The 18,535-nt window shown below is 38.2% G+C and overlaps 1 protein-coding gene across 1 annotated transcript; it reads left to right on the plus strand.

The window, feature by feature from the left end:
- The first annotated feature begins 4,932 nt into the window (after nucleotides 1-4,932).
- On the plus strand, nucleotides 4,933-17,535 carry LOC111334568 (uncharacterized). Its single transcript, XM_022940358.2, has 9 exons — nucleotides 4,933-5,092; nucleotides 7,237-7,343; nucleotides 7,930-8,010; nucleotides 8,754-9,045; nucleotides 10,017-10,072; nucleotides 10,759-11,086; nucleotides 11,916-12,168; nucleotides 13,113-13,789; nucleotides 14,834-17,535. The coding sequence occupies exons 2-9, from the start codon at nucleotides 7,283-7,285 to the stop codon at nucleotides 15,156-15,158; spliced, it is 2,073 nt and encodes a 690-aa protein (XP_022796093.2). The 5' UTR covers nucleotides 4,933-5,092; nucleotides 7,237-7,282; the 3' UTR covers nucleotides 15,159-17,535.
- Nucleotides 17,536-18,535: the final 1,000 nt, after the last annotated feature.

The following is an 18,535-nucleotide window of genomic DNA, read 5'->3' on the forward strand; positions in this document are numbered from 1 at the left end:
CCTCTGATCGACCCTCGACATTTTACCCTCGACCCTCGATCCTCGACCAATACCCAAACTCAATGTGAATGTGAATGTGAATTGTTTATTCGATACTTTGATAGCAGCATAGGCTGAATTGCTAAGGTTTACAATGCTATTAAGGTTGAGATCGGACGTCAGCATTATCAATGTGCTGATTTGTCACTGTACCTTGGCGTTCGGCTATTATACTTTGCTATTTTGCCATTTCATTCTAGTATTCTTCAATTTCGACATTGGACAAGCAGTTTTCCTTTTGTGATTTGTCATTTTCAAAGCGTGCGTTTTCATTGTGAGTTTTAGACCGTGCGATAAAATATTTCCCGCCAAAATTATAACCCACAGACACCTACATGTTACACGAGGAAAGCAAACACAATGCGCAGTAAATTTTTGAAAATCATCTTTTCCCAAAAGCAAACTCCAGTGAAAGAAGACTAATTAAAGACCTTACTTCCGGCGAAAAAAGCGATAGGTGCATAACTGAAATTGCGGATATCATAATAAAACATTTATTTTTGACGGTAATTAAAGGGAGATGACAAAACGCGGAGCCCAACTCCATGAAGTACCCTATTGAGTACCTGGATGGAGTGCCCCTAAAAATCATGTATTAGTCAAATGAAATACTTTATGAACATGGTGAATCGTTTAGATGTACATATCCTGATATATTTTGAGCTTGTCAGCTCTACGATTGTCGCAGTTCGATGAAGTACACGAATTGACCGCCATCTTGAAATTAAGTAAACTGCTGACCACTTCCAACGGAAAGCTTTAATGTTGCTAGCATCCATGAACGTTATCGTCAATAGGCCGGGGTCTGTAAGAGATGTGGCGCTCCATCTAGTAACACATGGCCTCATCGGTTTCGTAATTGTGCGAAAAGATGAGGATACAAGCTTACATTTGTACTTTGAGACTTAAAAAGGTAATCCCTATCTTTAAACTGAGCTTCTCCTCACCCATCTATTTGTAGCGCAATAAATTTGAGGTATGTTAACAAACCAAAAAAATAAATCCGGCTAGGGTTGTTGATCTGGGAAATGCAGTAAGCTTAAATATTTTACCTCGTGCAGAAGTCGAAACAGTGGGTTTTGTTCATCACATGGAGTTGTTTGTCTTCTCGTCAAAGGACTCATTACACAGCGGTAAAACCAAAATGAAGGAACCAGTAAGACTGAGAGCCCTAGTCAACTGTCCCCCAAAAAAACTGGATTGTATCGAACTGTGGCATTCGGAGAGCTGGTAAGCTCAATATATTTTAGGATATGTACATCTAAACGATTCACCATGTTCATAAAATATTTTATTTGACCAATACATGACTTTTAGGGGTACTCCATTAAGGTACTCCCGCGGGGTACTCCATGGAGTAGGGCTCCGCGTTTTGTCATCTCCCGTAATTACGCCCCATACAACAGAGCTGTATGTTGTAAAGGTTATTTCTCTCATTAGTTTGGACCACTTTGTCGTTGTTTGCATCTGGTCTTGTAGGACTCATTGTAGATGCTACAAAAGCCATGATACTGAAGCGAGAGAAGATGATGGGACAGAGGATGAGGCTCCATGATACTGAAGCGAGAGAAGGTGATGGGACAGAGGATGAGGCTCCATGATACTGAAGCGAGAGAAGATGATGGGACAGAGGATGAGGCTCCATGATACTGAAGCGAGAGAAGGTGATGGGACAGAGGATGAGGCTCCATGATACTGAAGCGAGAGAAGATGATGGGACAGAGGATGAGGCTCCATGATACTGAAGCGAGAGAAGATGATGGGACAGAGGATGAGGCTCCATGATACTGAAGCGACAGAAGATGATGGGACAGAGGATGAGGCTCCATGATACTGAAGCGACAGAAGATGATGGGACAGAGGATGAGGCTCCATGATACTGAAGCGAGAGAAGATGATGGGACAGAGGATGAGGCTCCTCAGGGTCCAAGCCTTGGGCTATGAAAGTGCCAGACAACCCCATACTCGTGTTGACATCCGAGACTAACTATAGAAAGTTGGATTTAGAAATCAATGACGGTTACATAGATAAATCATAGGGCGACAAAATTGTCGGACCAACCAACCAAACATTACGAACCCGTTTTTCCTTGTTCAAACTTGCTTACTAAAACCGTTGCAACACAGCACAACCATATGCTGCGAAGCGAGAGTCGCATTTCGCTAAATCCGAATCGACTGTTGATTAATCGTTTGCTTGCACAAGTCACGCATGACATGGCCCTTCAAAAAAAAAAACTGAAAATAAAAAAGAAAAATAAAGAAATAAACTGTCTGTGCTCTTTCAGGGAAATCAGTGAAAGGTTCCGGCAATTCTGCTTTTTTACAAAAAGATCAACTCTCCTAATTGAAAAGAGCAGAAAAATTAACTTTCTGCATTTATTTTTCATAGAACAACATGCAAAATTGTTACCTTTTTGTTAATGCTAGTCAATTAGGTGAAAAGTTAAAAAAAGGTACCTATTTTAAGCTTTCGAGTGGAAATATTTTAACGTCAGTATAGTCCGCTTTTCATCCATTTCTCACTTATTAAACAAAACTTTAAAGCGCGAAAAAGGGACCTTTTTTTCAATTTGAAGCGATCTCTTCAAAAGCGCGAAAAAGGTACCTTTTTGCGGTTTAGAAACGTTCCTATCAAAAGAGCAAAAAAAGTACCTTTTTCTGCGGTTGGAAGCGATGTTCTCATAAGTGCGAAAAAGGTACCTTTAAAAATAAACGGCGTTTTCAAACTATATTTGAAAGCCGTTTTAAATTCTATTGATTGACAGATGTCAACCGTTTAGCACCATTTGTTTTGCTTGAATTGACTGACCTACTAGTGAAGAGACAAATATAACGGAATATATGGAAAGCAATGTCACTTTAATAAGGAATCTCATTGAAGACAATAAAACGTACAAACATGTCGGTAAAATTCTCACAGAAAACTTTCCAGAAGTAACAAGGGGCTTTTCAGAAAGAAACGTGCGATTGTTTTTGTGCTAAATATGGGATAAAACGACTAAAGGAATACGAAGTAGATTCCATCGTTCAGGATTGTGTGAACGAGGTAAGCTTGTTTATGTGTTGGCATTTTTTGTATCAGTTTGTTTAAATAGGGACGTTCCATTTTTATTCCGTTCCCCTATGGATGATTATCCTCGGCAGACAACTAGTAGGAATCCGTTTTCAAAGGGACCGACAATGATGATGGGATAGGAAAAGTTTTTTTTCCGACATAAAAGCGAGGTGGTAGAAATCTGCTCATCCATAGGGTGAGATACGAATAAAAATGGAACGTTCCTATTCAAAAAAACTGATACAAAAAAAGCAAAAACATAAACAAGCTTACCTCGTTCACGCAGTCCTGAACGATGGAACTTTACTTCGTATTCGTTTAGTCGTTTTTTCCCATATTTAGCACAAAAACAATCGCACGTTTCTTTCTGAAAAGCCCCTTGTTACTTCTGGAAAGTTTTCTGTGAGAATTTTACCGACGTGTTTGTAAGTTTTATTGTCTTCAATGAGATTCCTTATTAAAGTGACATTGCTTTCCATATATTCCGCCATATTTGTCTCTTGAGTTGTGGGTCAGTCAATTCAAGCAAAACAAATGGTACTAAACGGTTGATATCTGTCAATCAGTAGAATTTAAAACGGCTTTAAAATGTAGTTTGAAAACGCCGTTTAAAGGTACCTTTTTCGCGCTTATGAGAACATCGCTTCCAGCCGCAAAAGAGGTACCTTTTTTGCTCTTTTGATAGGAACGTTTCTCAACAGCAAAAAAGGTACCTTTTTCGCGCTTTTGAAGAGATCGCTTCAAATTGAAAAAGAGGTCCCTTTTTCGCGCTTTAAAGTTTTGTTTAATAAAGTGAGAAATGGATGAAAAGCGGACAATATTGACGATAAAATATTTCCACTCGAAAGCTTGAAATACCCGCCTTTTTTTCTCTAAAAAGGTACCTTTTTTTAACTTTTCACCTGATCGACTAGCATTAACGAAAAAGGTAACAAGTTTGCATGTTGTTCTATGAAAAATAAATGCAGAAAGTTAATTTTTCTGCTCTTTTCAATTAGGAGAGTTGATCTTTTTATAAAAAAGCAGAATTGCCGGAACCTTTCACTGATTTTAAAGGTACCTTTTTTGCACTTATGAGAACATCGCTTCCAACCGCAAAAAAGGTACCTTTTTTGCTCTTTTGATAGGAACGTTTCTAAACCGCAAGAAAGGTACCTTTTTCGCGCTTTTGAAGAGATCGCTTCAAATTGAAAAAAGGTCCCTTTTTCGCGCTTTAAAGTTTCCACTCGAAAGCTTAAAAGAGGTACCTTTTTTTAACTTTTCACCTAATTGACTAGCATTAACAAAAAGGTAACAATTTTGCATGTTGTTCTATGAAAAATAAATGCAGAAAATTAATTTTTCTGCTCTTTTCAATGAGGAGAGTTGATCTTTTTGTAAGAAAGCAGAATTGCCGGAACCTTTCATTGATTCTTTTGATATAAAACTGACTTCGGCAATAATAAACTACATTAGGAAACCACAATGTTTTCAACACAAACTAAAAACAACTTGTCGTTTACAATATCGTTATTTGCATTATTTGGATTGTGTGTTTTCTTAGCGCAACCCATATTGAGTGGGAATTCTGTTAAAATTAGATGAAAGAGATATTGGTCTGTTTATATTGCTTGGGTCGGTTCCCTCATCCTTTTTCAACATGGGATAACTTTTGAGATTTTTTATTTGGCTGTGTTAGGGTTACGGTTAGGGTTAGGTGTGAAGAAGTTCATGGTTGCATGACACGTCACTAATAAAAAGTCATGCAAATCGTCCTTGTCACGCAGCGAAAATAATACAAGCATCTTATAGCCCGCGATCATGTCAGTGGTTTTGATCATGTCAATACTAGTTGTGTGTCATACATTACAACACAAGTGTCCCAGACAGGTTTTTTCAACTGCAAGACCCTACGTAGCGTTCTTTGCCCCGACGAAGAAATAATTCATCGGAACCGTGAAGCTTGCATTGCCACTACATTGGCTAAACTTTTAAATGAACGAGATTTTTTGAAAGGTAAGTTTCAGCAAGCGTTTTTTTGGGGAAGATCGATAACGTGTGTCTTCTTTTGTTTGTGCTGGAGAATTGAATATTTAAGTTTTATGTCTCTTTCGGCCCGTGGATTTTAGAAGTCGGTGTTACGTATAATCCAGTTTCGTATAATCTTCGTTCTACGATTACTGTGTTCGGATAAGGACGATAAAATTGCGGATTAAATTAAACTATTTTCGAAGATAAGAAAACTAAATGATGTCAGTACATGTACACGACTGACTATAATTATATTGCTGGTGTCTTCGATAAGATTCACGGCTTTTATTTCATTTTCTCGGACGTGGCTCTCAGTTTTCTTCTTAAAATAAGACTCTGTGCTTTAATTCTCAAAGAAGGTCTTTATATTTCATTTTCAAAAGGTCTCGCTTTGCTATTACTTAGAGGAAGATAAAAGCATTTGCATTCATCATGTGACAGCTGTCTATTTGTTTGGCATTCAAGTGTCCCTCGGCCGACAGCTGTGGAGGTTTATTTCGCAACAACTCAGATTTCATTTTCTATTTTTGAAACTCAGATCTTGACCTGATGTGGAGTACTTGAATAAAAAAACAATCAGGATAATCCTAAGATTAAGATTTAAGTAGGGATGTGCTTGCCCTCTTGGATTTTATTTATTTGAAATCCTGGTGGCCATGGTCTGCAGACACATAATTTAATATAGTATTGACACAGTGTTTCTACTGTGTGTGATTGGCAGACTACACAGACAAGATTTCAATAAGAACATGTGAAATGATAGCTATAATTACCAGTGTCTGGACTGTAGATAATGAATATTCAAAACAAACTATAAAGGGTATACCAATGAGAAATAACCAAGATTCTGATATTTTTTTCAATGACTATATTATTTTAAGCAACTACATTTTGTGTGATAAAATTAAAATTGCAGCAAAAGCAATCTTTCTGTAGAAGAATTAAAATATTATTTTATACACTAAGTTGCAAACAAGTTCACCCCTAAAAAGCACGATTCATGAATGATGAGTCACCATAAAGCTTCATGGGAAATGCTTGTGCAGGTTCATAATCAGTGATTCATTTTTTCTCACTATTCTTGAAAAACCTCTGTTATGATAATCCCCCCTTTCCTTCAAAGGGAGCATGGTTAGCTTCCATCAGTCACCACCTACAGGTGGTGGCTATTGTGTTTAAGTGTTAATCCAGACATGCTTAGGGTTTCATTGTTTATGGCAATTGCTTTATTTAATGTCAGCCGTCTGGAAACTGACTGTGGAAGTGTTTAGATGATCAAAGGTTTTAATTTGACTTTGTGTTTCTTTTTTTTTTTTTTTTTAATTTTTTTGTGGAGAAAGAATGCTTGCCACTTCTTTTTGGGATCAAGAAAAGAATTGTTTGCTTTTCAAGATAAGATGCCAAAAAGATATATACACATGTCTAAATTAATACTTGTGCCACAGATGTAACAACAGTCAAACCTTGATAAAACATCTCACTTATTTGCTTATTAACATTACTTATTGACAGATTGATAACAGAGAGGCAAGTCTTTCATATAAAATAACATTGGCTGCTCTAAAGGTTCATGTAAAGTGCACAAGCAAGATCATGTTTGATAATAATAATAATAATAATAGTAATAATAATAATAATAATATTTATTACTTCTACTATGCCTTTTCTTTACAATATTCAAGGTGTATCACAACACTTTTTGGGAGACTTTGGCCAGACTGCATCAAGCAGTTTACAATATCACTCAAAGGAAACATATTTGAAGATGCCCCCTTCCCCTAATTCCCAGTAAAACAGGCCAGACCACGTCACAGTAATCTTGTGAGTGGGTTCTTTAACATCCCCTGCCTAACCAAATTAACTAATTAATAAATGCAGGAGACAGGACCTACTGTTTGTTCATCCTTATCTGAGAAGACTAGAATGTCTATCCATTTCTTGATATTGTAGAAAGGTAGCACATTCTCCTCAGTTATTTTAGGACCTTGAGTGTTGGTCCGGCTGAGGCGCGAAACCTCGACCTCCCTCACAACAGTCCAGCACTCTAACCAATTGAGCTAGCTGGGAGGCAGTAATAGATATGTTTAATAGATATGTTTAATAGATATGTAATTTTTTTTTCCTTTCAGTTTGTTTTAATAACTCACAGCAATAATTTATGGTACATGACTTGCTATGGAGGAAGACAGCATTGTCAGTGGTGCTGATTATCAAACTTTGACTCTTTCTTCGGAAGGTCTGCATTATTTATTTATAATTTCTTACCTTTATTTTCTTTTCTAATTTCATTTTTCCCTCTTTACATTTTCATTTTCTAAAAAACTTAGTGAAAGCTATTTCTTGAAGGAACTGAGAAATAACATGTGTAGTATTTCACCTCTGGGTGGTCAAAGACCTTTTGGTTATCATACTGATAAACTTAATGTTTTTCACCCCTAATAATATCTGTCTGCATAGTTGCCATGCTGTTCACCATACATATCCTAAGATGCTGACAAGGAGAATTTGTTTAACAATCAAGAGCTTCTTTTAATTAGTTGGTGATCATTTCCTTTATTCTCGTAACTTTGTGATTCAGGGGTGATATTGTATGGAGAAATTAGATGCTGGTCATTAACTGTTAGAGTCAAAGGTTTAAAGCCTTATTTTATTAAAACAATAGCCATAGAAATGCACTATAGAAATCGACATATATTATTATTATACTATTATTATTATTATTATTATTATTATTATATTAAAACAGTAGTCAGTGACAGAGAAATGGGTATCACACTCAAAATGAACCTGTTCTTAATTTTTTTCCCCTTTGCTTCAAATAGAGTTGGCAGTTGTTGTTCCTGGAGGGGACTTTCACAAGGTTTATCTCAAGCCAACACAAACAGCAGAAATCAAAAAGAAATGTAGGTTGTTATAACCTAACCCTAATGAAACCCTGACATAAGTATGCATATTCTCCACACTGTTGTATATACATTTCCTATAGGATGCTGACAAGGTGAATTTTGTAAACAATCAAGGGCTTCTTTAGTTGGCAATCATTTCCTTTATTCTCCTTTTCTTGATGAGTGATTCACGAGTGATATTGTTTGGAGGAATTAGACGCGAGTCACTCTTGGGGGTCTGAGTGCTAGCGTGACGTATGTAATTGATCCGGCTAACCATTGAACTACTTTTTCACCACATTTACAAATGTTATGAAGTGCCAGTAGCCAACAACATGTAGTTTAGTGGGTTGGATTTAGAATCAAAAGGCAAGGGACAGTTTCTTTATGCATTGCAATAACAGCTGACAGCTACAGTGATTAGCAGGGAACCCTTTCACTGCTTTCACTGCTGGCTGGATGGAGATTTTTCCATTAAATAACATTATCCACCTTTTATACAACTGGGCTTGGTAATTAGAACAGTATGGAGAATACGCACACTGATGTTAGGGTATAAAGTGTTCAACAGTTATGCACACATGCCTCCCTTGCCAGTCCCATCCCAAGTGAAAATTATCAATACTGGATTGCTTTTAAAGTAAGGTTAGAGAGCTATAGGCTGAAGATGTGCATGCAATTTCATTTTCATAGAGAAAAGTCACTAAGTGAGTACTTTTCTTTTTCTGAATTCTTTTCTATCTTTGATCTAATACTAATAGATTCTAAAGGACCCAAAAGACCTCAACCCAAGAAAGAGCTGTACTTAAAACTTGATGAAATCTTGTTTGATGCACTTCGACAAGAGTTTGAAGTATGTCCAGGGAACACTATTGATCGCCTCTTTATGGTGAAGTTCTTGACGGGTGTTGTCCAACGACATTTGAGTGACTTTCCAGATCTTGACAACCTTTTGAACCTACGTGACACTGTGTTAACTGGTCGCATTAAAAAAGTGTTTCCAGAAGTGGAGTATAAGAGAAGACAGGTCAAAGAGGATCACTACAGGAAGGCGTATCCTTTTTGGGAAAATGTTTTGAAGTTCTAGAAATAGAGTGTCTGACTGAAGCAATTTCTGTGTCTACTGTACCTTTCTTTTGTGAAGTCTGTAGGCACTGTAGAATTTAGCATTCTCTGCATTTTATTTCAGTTCATTAGCGTTCCTTTGGGAATACGTTTTGTCTTTCTTTCCCACGTTCGGTATAATTTACATGTTGTTAATATTCTAGCTTTTTAGTTTCATTGTTGATTTCATTGAGAGAACATCTTGTCTTAAGAGAACATCCGGTTTAGAGTTGCCTTTTTGCAGCCTACAGCGCCGATGCAATGTAAGTTCCTAGTTATTATGTTCATCGTGTTCGCTTTAGCCGCCTTTCAGTTTTATATTTCTGCATTTTGTAAGCTTGTATTTTTTGTTGGTTCTTCATTAGTTCAAACCTCTATCTCTGATCGAGCGTTTGTAATCATTCAAGTGGCCATGAAAAGACCCGCCTTTTGGCAGTAACAGACACTATGTTATGGTGTTGTTTAAGTATGTAAACCTTCCCCCAAACCCTTTGCGGTTTTCAAAATAGCAAACTATCATGAGACATTCGTAATAATTATCACTTGTGACTCCTCTTGGTTCCTCTCTGCTACTGGCCATGGTTATGCAAATCTGATTGGGGTTCTTTGGACTCACTTTTGGTTTCATTGTGTTCAGTAGACCAATGTTTGAGATACCTGACTGTGTCAATTATCCATCATCCAATAGGATAGAAAGTACTGTTAGTAACAGTTAAGGTTGCTACTATGGAAGGGTCATCATAACAACGGCTGTCATCATTACAGCGGCTGGTAAATTTGGGATCTACTTAATACAAATGTTAGCTTTGAAGGACAAATACTACTGGGTGGTGATCTAGCCATCACTTAGCAGACTGTAGTGAGTGGTTGTCTAATAATTATATTTGATTGATTACATGGCTCCTTGACAAACTCTTCAGGTGGCTGTATGTAAATATCAGAAGGAAACCTTCCAGAGCTTCTCACCCTGATGAAGGTATGACATAATGACAGTTGTATAATGTGATAAGGAACTTCTGTTTTTTTTTTCCTCAACAATTTTTTGAAAAAACCCTTCACAAATCAAGTAGACATTAGAATTCTTACTCTCCCTACTTTTCTCCTGATGTGCCCCATGGTGCTGATGGGAAGAATTTTTTTTTGACAATCAAGAGTTTCTTGTGTCAGCAACCCTTTATTCTTATGATGGTAACATTTTGATTATTCAGGGATGCTTTACAGGGAATTACACTCAAACTTTAAGAGTGACTGGCTTCTACTTTATCCTTGCAGCGTCTTCCTTGAATCAATGTACATGTAAATGTCATGCGAATTAGAGAAATGATCACCAATTTTACAAGCTCCTGATTATGAAATAAGTTTTCCTTGTCATTACCATAGAAAATATAATGAAAACAGTGTTAAGGGGTATGAAAACTGTATTGTAGCTCGAAGATATTAGCTCGTCAGCAATTCTAAAATTCAAGTATAAATAAAGTTTATGTATGTATGTATTTAGGTATAAAATGGTAACTGGTGAAACAGTAGATAACTAAAATGTATATCAAATTGAAGCTTGATCAACTCTTAAATTTCTGTTACCTACCATTCAACCATACCCTATTCTTGTCTAGAGAGATTTCAGAGAACTGAGAACTGACACTTAACATTTTCAAACCACAGTTAAAATTGAAAGTGTGAGCACCACTAGCACATGGACCCCACCCGTCGCAACTGTAACTGTACCACTGAAGCAAGCTTCATCACCGTCTTCATCACCACCAGCAGGTGCAGGTCATCTACAAAGCTCACCCGCACACACAGTGGAGCACTGTAGCCCCAATAACATGGTTGGAGACAGCATTTGTGTTGGACAGTACCCTGGTGAGTCTCTGGTGTGTGATAGTGGCTCTGATGGTATGGCATCAGATATCAGCAGTCATTTTAGCACCGAGTGTGAAGCAAGCGAGAGGTCAGCTTTGGCTATGGATAGCTCCACTTTGCAGGAATGGTAAGTGGCGAGAGATTTTCCATACTGTTTTGTATTGCCAAATTGCCAAAGGTGATTAAATTACCTTTGATAATACCTACGCGAGATTACCAAACGTTACCAAAGGTGCAGACAAGGAGAATTTGTTTAATGTTCAATCAAGAGGTTCTTTAGTTAATGATCATTCCCTTTATTCTCGTAAGCTTATTGTGTGATTCAGGGGTGAAATTGTAAAGAGAAAGTAGATGCCGGTCGTTTGGTATAACAAGAAATGGAGCCTTGAAAACTTCCTAATGCTTCGAATTGAAAACCGTAAATTGAGCCAGAGTCAGTTGGGTGGGGAGGAAGCTTGATCATGTTGTGCAGAAGAAACCGTCTAAAAAGATTTTCTCGTTTCACAAGGAAGTACTAGTAGAAAATGATTAAGTTGCACTACCTCTAAATCACAACTTATAAATGTTGTTGTTGAACTTACTAATTCGCCTACATGTTGGGTCGAGATGGAGGTAAAATAAGGGGTTACCCTTTTAAAAACATTATAGGGGAGGGGCAAGGAAAAGGCGTGCTTGGCAGATTTCTCGTCCCAGTCTAACCAGGCCCCCCTTCCCCCAAAGATTTGAGACGAGTTGAGGAGAGGTTTGCAGGGGGTCTGGCACTAATCGGCGTTAGAACCCCCCTCCCCCCCCTCCCTGAAGGCCTTATACTTTCTCTGTGGGCGAAGAGCGCTCGTGCCGAAGCGCCAATGATAAGGGCCTGAGTAAAGGCCGCGCTTTTTCGTGCGGCTTAACACTCATGGTTTCCTTTCGCCAGAAAAAAGGCTAATTAACTGTTTTCATGCTGCAATGTTTAGGGTGGTTTCAAACTACGTGCAAGACAGTTTATGCTATGTTCCCGTTCAAGATGTGGTGAAAGCATTCAAGAAAGATTTTAATATGGACATCACTTACAAAGAATGCCACCAACTAGTTCTGTCCGCTTACGCCAGTCCCAGAAACCGATTGATCCCCAAGAAGAGCGTACGAGTATCGTCCGTTGGGCAACAGTATGTGTATAGAGGAATAAGTCCTATCAATAAAGATTCAGGGTCCTCCAGCAAACCTCAGGTAACTTCAGTGTGTAGAAAGTGGCTTTCAAGAGCTCTCTCCAAACTCGTTCCCAGGTTTATCTCTGTTTCTCACTCGAGAAAGGACCCTGGTTGTGGCTGGTCACGTGCCTATGCAGATCAGAGAATGCCGTAGGGAGCAAGAGATTATAAACTGTATGTAATCTCTTGGTGGGGCTGGGGGGTGGGGGGTGGGTAGTCAACTAAATTTTGTCAGCTCCCTAAGCTAAAGCAGGAATCCAAAATGTATCCCTCTACCTATCCAGTTAGTATTGACAAAAATTGTACGCTTGAGCCCCTCCTTCGATTTTTTTTTTTTTTGTATCTCCTAATTTCTGAGAGACACTTGGACAGCCTCAAAGGAGGATGAGAGAGGACACTGGTAACAAGGTTCGAGCTTTTCTCACCTTGCGATGTTTTCATTGGTATTTTTTTCTCTTTTGCGAAGAACTAAACATCTTTTGACTAGACGGAGGCAGCAAAAGTTAGCTTTGTGAGGTTGAAGAAAACGAAAGTGATACGATCGCTCCCAAGATCTCATTAGCATTTCTCCTCGCTGATTGTCGTACATTTGTCATGATGTTATTTCTGTGAATTGGCATTGGATAAACTGATAATCTCCTAATTGGCGTTTTTCTTTATTCTTTTCACTTCTCTGCTCGAATTGGATTGTATTGATATTGTAAGGAGAAGTTCTGTCTAGGTCATTCAGATTGTTAAAGGGTTAAGTAATGTCGTCCAAGCTTTTTTTTTTTTTCGGAAATCGTTGCAACCGTATATGGCAGAGTTTAGTGACTGCTTGATTTTCCTTTGTTTGTTCCTTAATTTAAAAACTTTGAAACTGTAACGCAGCTTGACTCTTGTACCTCTGTGCACGGGAAATCGTAAACTTTGTGAAGTGTTTTCTCTAAGGTCTTGCAAACTCATTCCCGAAGTTTCTTGTAGGCTGGTAATGAATTCGAGTTTGCCCAAACCTTTCAAGGAGAGGATTCATGCGAAGATCCCGAGGAGGACTGGAAGCAAAAAATGAAGGAATTGACTGATGAGCGCGACCGAGCATTAAAGGAACGGAATCAGGCTCTCGCAGCCCTGATGGAACTAGAAAAAGAACATGCAGAGGCATTAGAGACAATAGAGAAAATGAAAAAGGAAAAAATGAGAGGCAGCTTGGCCGAAAACTCTTCGAAGACTATGACCGAAACGGTAGTTAATAGTCGAGAACTTAGCACGAATCATTGCAAAGAATCATTCCTTGAAAAGTTGTGGGAAAGATTTGGAGGGACAAAAAGCGATTGCGCGACAGAACAGAAAATGAAATGTGATCAAGATAATTCTGATTATTCGTTCTGGAAGGAGATTGTCACCCAAGCGAAGGAAGAGCGTGACAATTTATTGAAAAGGTTAACCGTGGTGAAAACAGAAAGGAACTCGTATTTGGAGCGCATTCACTTGTTGGAGAAAGAAAACCAACGATTGCGTGACACTGTAGACATTAAGCTCACCGATGTGTCACACCACCGACTGTTAGATGACATTTCACTGCATTTCCAAACTAATTGTCACGGGGAAAATGACCCAAAGGAAGCCTTAAGTTCTGTTCTGGCTCATTTAAAGTCAAAACGGTAAGTACCGGAGTTATCAGTTGATCGCAAAGAATAAATGTCACGTGAGGAAAGGTCATGAACGGAAAGTTGCTCAAATTGTTCAGACGTTTCTTCATGCGTTGCTGCGGATCTAACACATGTGCCAGCCATAGAAATGTCTAATTTCTGTCGTTTTATGATAAAATTTTAAATTGTGAACTTTTATAGCCTGGAACAAGAGCTATATGTAGCTTAATTTCGCAATAATTACCTACTAAAGGTTGCTTATTTCTGTGTTAGTTTGTATTTTATGTGTAGTTTTACCCTTTGCACCCTAACATCAGCATGCATTTTTTCCATACTGTTCTCTATACATTTCCTAAGGTGCTGACAAGGAGAATTTGTTTAAAAGAGCCCTTCGTTTTGCTCTGACAAAGGGCTAACTCTGGACACGTCAGCTACGAAAATTCTTTACGGTAGCCAATTTACATTGTCAACCCAACCAAATTATTGTACTTAAGACTTACTATGAACACTTGGATTAGTTGAGAGCATACAGTCAATACACATTAGCGTGTGAAGTTGACATGATAACCCAATATCTGCAGCAGATATTGGGTTATCATGTTGAGTTCAAAGTCTGCGTAGTTTCCAAGCCTCTCGTCCGTGTAGTGTTCTCAAACGTTTGCAAACTCAGAGAGAGATGTCTTCTTTTGCAAATTGGTTTTAAACGTGTATAATAAAACAATTCTTGAATTCGGTTTTCGTGTGACACCATCTGTGTTATTTGCCTCAGCCTTCGGCGTAGGCATTGGTAATTCAATAATTTCTTCTTTCGTTCGCGTCAGCCAAAAGAATTTAGGCCTCCATATTTTTTTTACTTTTACAGAGAAGGACGAACTACCTGAAAATTTTCATTACTCTGCCATCAGCTGATGTACATTTAAACTAGTTATGTTTTGTCAAAGCAAAATCATCGTGGAATGTTGCGTGCTATCTTAAATTGTGATCGGCTGTTGAGCTGTTGAATCATATTTGTCCTCTTTGATCCATTCTTAAAGAAAAATATTGCTATTATTTTAGGAAACAAGTGACTCCGTCTCGGTTAAACAAGTCTCCAAGGCTTGATCATGGCAATGGCAGGAACAGCACCGAGGATGCAACTACTCACCCAGTCACTCGCACCTTGTCTTTAAAGGTCCGAGACGATGGAAGAGCTTTTTCTGGAGACATAGGCACCTCAAACGGTGACTTTCTGAGAGAAGAATCTGAGAGATTAGTAAATGGAAATTTCGACAACAAAGAAAGTAGTGCAAGCAATAAGAAACCGGATACTGAACAGGATTTACTCGTTTTTACGTCAGGTAGTGAAATGGTCGGGTTCACGCGACATCCTCTGGAGGACTAAGTTCTTCACACCATGTGACGTTAGTCAAAGAATGCAGACTTTTTTTAAAGGTGTGAATCTAGCTCGTTAATTAATTTGCGGAGAGAGCATCTATATGTTCTCCGAATACCCATCTGTGATGTATGTGATGTGTTAGAAACCGCAGTTGCATTCATATATCGTACTCTATCAGAATCTTCCCCAATCGTCTTTCAGTCGTATCGGAGTCTTCTGTCGTCATACACTAGTCGTTCTGGAATTGGCTCTCGTTGTTTGACAGTCGTGTCAGGGTCGTCTACAGTCGTAGTGGAGTCGTCTCTGGTTGGTTGTGACTCTTGTCGGGATCGTCTGTAGTCGAACCTGAGCTATTCTTGGTCTTACATTATTCGTACTGGAGTCGTCTTTAGTTTTTCGTGGTTTGTCTTTAACCTTGCTGGAGTCGGCCTCAAGTCGTACCTTAGTCATAACTTGGTCTTACATAGTCTTACTTCAGTCGTAGTGAAGTTGTAGCGGATTACTTGGTCGACCTGTAGATGTATTTCATTTCTTCACAGTCGCTAAGAGTTTTCTTTTTTTTCAATATTGTACTCTTACGTGGAAACTTTTTAATGTCGAGTACTGTCTGGTTCAGGAAGAAAGTCACCACCTTAACAAATTTTATTCATTTACATTTTCAAATGGGCAGTCAATCCACCAATTCGAGCGGTTGACTGTAGTCATGTTCAAATTGGAGCTCACCTCTGATGGAGGTTTTAGACGTGGTAAAAGCCAGAGTGCATCCATTATTAGAGGCTGTTCCAACATTGGGAGCCTACAAGTAGTTTGTTTCGTTGTGAGTGTGGCGTTTTATCAGCATAACTGATAGAGTTCTGCCGTCTAATTGATTGAGTTGGTAGATCTTTGTTCTTGTTTTGTTTTTGTTGCTTTACCTTGTATTTATTGTTATTTTGTTATTGTTTTGGTTAGAGTCAATCAACTCGTGTTGTATCTGTGTTACCCAGTCATTAACATCACACTTTTTCATTGAAGCAGTAAAAGACTTTTCCTGAGGTTACATAGCCTCATTTAAACTCGAGGGGGGTAGTCTTGGTATGGCGGAGCGGAGATTGGGAGAAATTCCAGACAGTGATACCTACCCGTGACACAATTGAGGGTTTGTTTACATGGTACTTTGTGAGACTTCTCTCCTTCCCCCAAACACCCCCCCCCCCCTCTTTCACCTTCGCCCAAGGTGTTTAAACGAGGCTGTGAAGATGCAGAAAAAAAGCCATGTGGCTTTACGAAATACATCTCATAACACGCTTTGATCCAATACGTTATAATCGTGTTTAGTATAATTTCGGAGCTGAGCAAAGAGTTTCCAGCAATCTGATTGGTCGAGCGGTTCCTTATATGACGCTATGTAAACCGCTCCTCGTGGTTTATATAAAATGTTAAGCTAAAATGTTAATAAATGTTACTAAAATGTTATGATTTTAGAAATTTCTCTGTTGTTCAGCTCTGAAATTATACTAAAACAATTATTCGCCTCAGGTTCGGTGAATATTGTCGAATAATCTCCTCGACTTCGTCTCTGGGATTATACGACGATATTCACCTCGCCTTCGGCGAATAATTGTTAATTACAAATCCATATCTAAGGATATCAATCGACCAACGTGAGCACGCGTAGTTTCTCATTCATTTTATATAATGTGATAAAAATTCGTCAAATAAGGTTGTCACTTATTTTAACTGTATAAATTCTAAAGTATTTAACTTGGGTTTCCCTTCTGTCACAATTTTAATGTAAGAAAAGAGAAGAAACATAGAATGTATTACACTGACACCCTCGTATTTGTCCTAGAAATATGAATACCTCTTAGGTTTTCACAAATCATTTTCGTTAAGAATTGAAAGTAATAGGGAATCTCGTTGGTTTTGCTTCGTAGCGGCTTTGAGTTCATCTTGAAAAATCCTGTCATCCTTTCGACTATTTAAATGCAAAACTAACACCAAACGCGCATGAGGTAGTTTGCTTGTTTTTGTTTTTGTTTTTTTTTTTTTTCCTTGAGTCCTTTTTTTAATCCTTGTGATATTTTCTCTGATTGGTAGTTTTTTCATAGTTTGCTTTTTTGTTTTACAAAATTCAATGTTACTTTGCTCTTAATCTTGAACTCCTAAGCTCTAATGGTTAATTCTCCTCTCTAAATTGGTTACGAGAATTTGGTGTTCAATCAAGGTAACAACTTCTACCTGATAAGATTGAGTATTCTCATTACCTGTTGGCTGGATCATGTATGGATATTATAGGGAGAAGTTACATGTCAATCACTTCTGGGAGTTACGGGGTAAGGGTGATACTTACCTACGTGGCTTCTATTGTTAATGAATTTAAATAAACCAAAGATTCTACGTGTTTTGTGTTGGAGCAGGGAGAGTTTAAAGTTTGCTTCCCCTTATCCGGAAAATGTTTAACCATTGGACTCTAAGAGTGATCAGCATCTAGTTTCTCTTTACAGTAATGCTTCTGAATCTGTTTATTAAAGGAGCACTCTGATGGAACGCCCTATAATAATTTGAAAACCCGAAAAATTCAGTTATTTCATTATAATATGAATTTTTAGCGATTAATAAAGCCTTTTCAATAATAATTTTAGTTGAAAGTCGATTCTAGGGCGAGAAATTACGATTTGAAAACTGTTCCGCCATTAATTTTCGTAATCACTTGCCAGATTCAAGAAGACTGGCGCGAGTTTGGAGATTCTCATTTGACGTGCCGTGCTCGTGGCTAATTTACGAAAACAGTATTTTGATCGTATATATTGCTTTTTATAACACTAAGACTAAGACTATTTCACGAGGTTTCCGTATAAATACAAAAGTGTGTTGAGTAATTACGTCGCAATGGGAGTGACCGCTGACCGAAGATAAGTTGGCCGTGCTCCTTTAAGAACAGGAGAATAAAAGAAATGATCGATCGCCAACCTGAGTGGCTTCGATTTTTAAACGAATACTCCCTGTCAGTACTAACGGAAACGTATAGAGAACAGTATGGAGAATATGGACACTGATGTTAGGGTGCATGTAAAGGGTTAACGCACATGGTGTTTTCTTCAGTTTGGCTTTCTTCTAAAGGAGACTCGGATTACTAACCAATAACATTCAGGACCCAAAATTGATATATCTTAGTAGACGTTTTGTTGTATAGTATCGGCTGAGTATTTTTATGAGTTGTGCCGTATTTTGAATCTCTCTACGGCTCGTCAAAATACAAATAGCGAGCAAAAATGCTCAGCGGTACGACACACCAAAACGTCTAAAAAGTTATTTATTATCCAACACGCCAAATTGTTATATCTGTGCGGGCGAATTTCGCGGATATTTATTTACGGGGAGTGTGTGACAGAAGTATGCGA

The sequence above is a fragment of the Stylophora pistillata genome, chromosome 2 (genome assembly GCF_964205215.1).
Source record: "Stylophora pistillata chromosome 2, jaStyPist1.2, whole genome shotgun sequence".
In the NCBI taxonomy this organism is placed as follows: Eukaryota; Metazoa; Cnidaria; class Anthozoa; order Scleractinia; family Pocilloporidae; genus Stylophora; species Stylophora pistillata.

Coding starts and splice junctions, on each gene's coding strand:
- LOC111334568 (XM_022940358.2), top strand. CDS start 7,283: ATGGAGGAAGACAGCATTGTCAGTGGTGCTGATTATCAAACTTTGACT. Junction 11,087..11,915: donor AGCTCCACTTTGCAGGAATG/GTAAGTGGCGAG, acceptor TGCAATGTTTAG/GGTGGTTTCAAACTACGTGC. Junction 13,790..14,833: donor GCTCATTTAAAGTCAAAACG/GTAAGTACCGGA, acceptor CTATTATTTTAG/GAAACAAGTGACTCCGTCTC.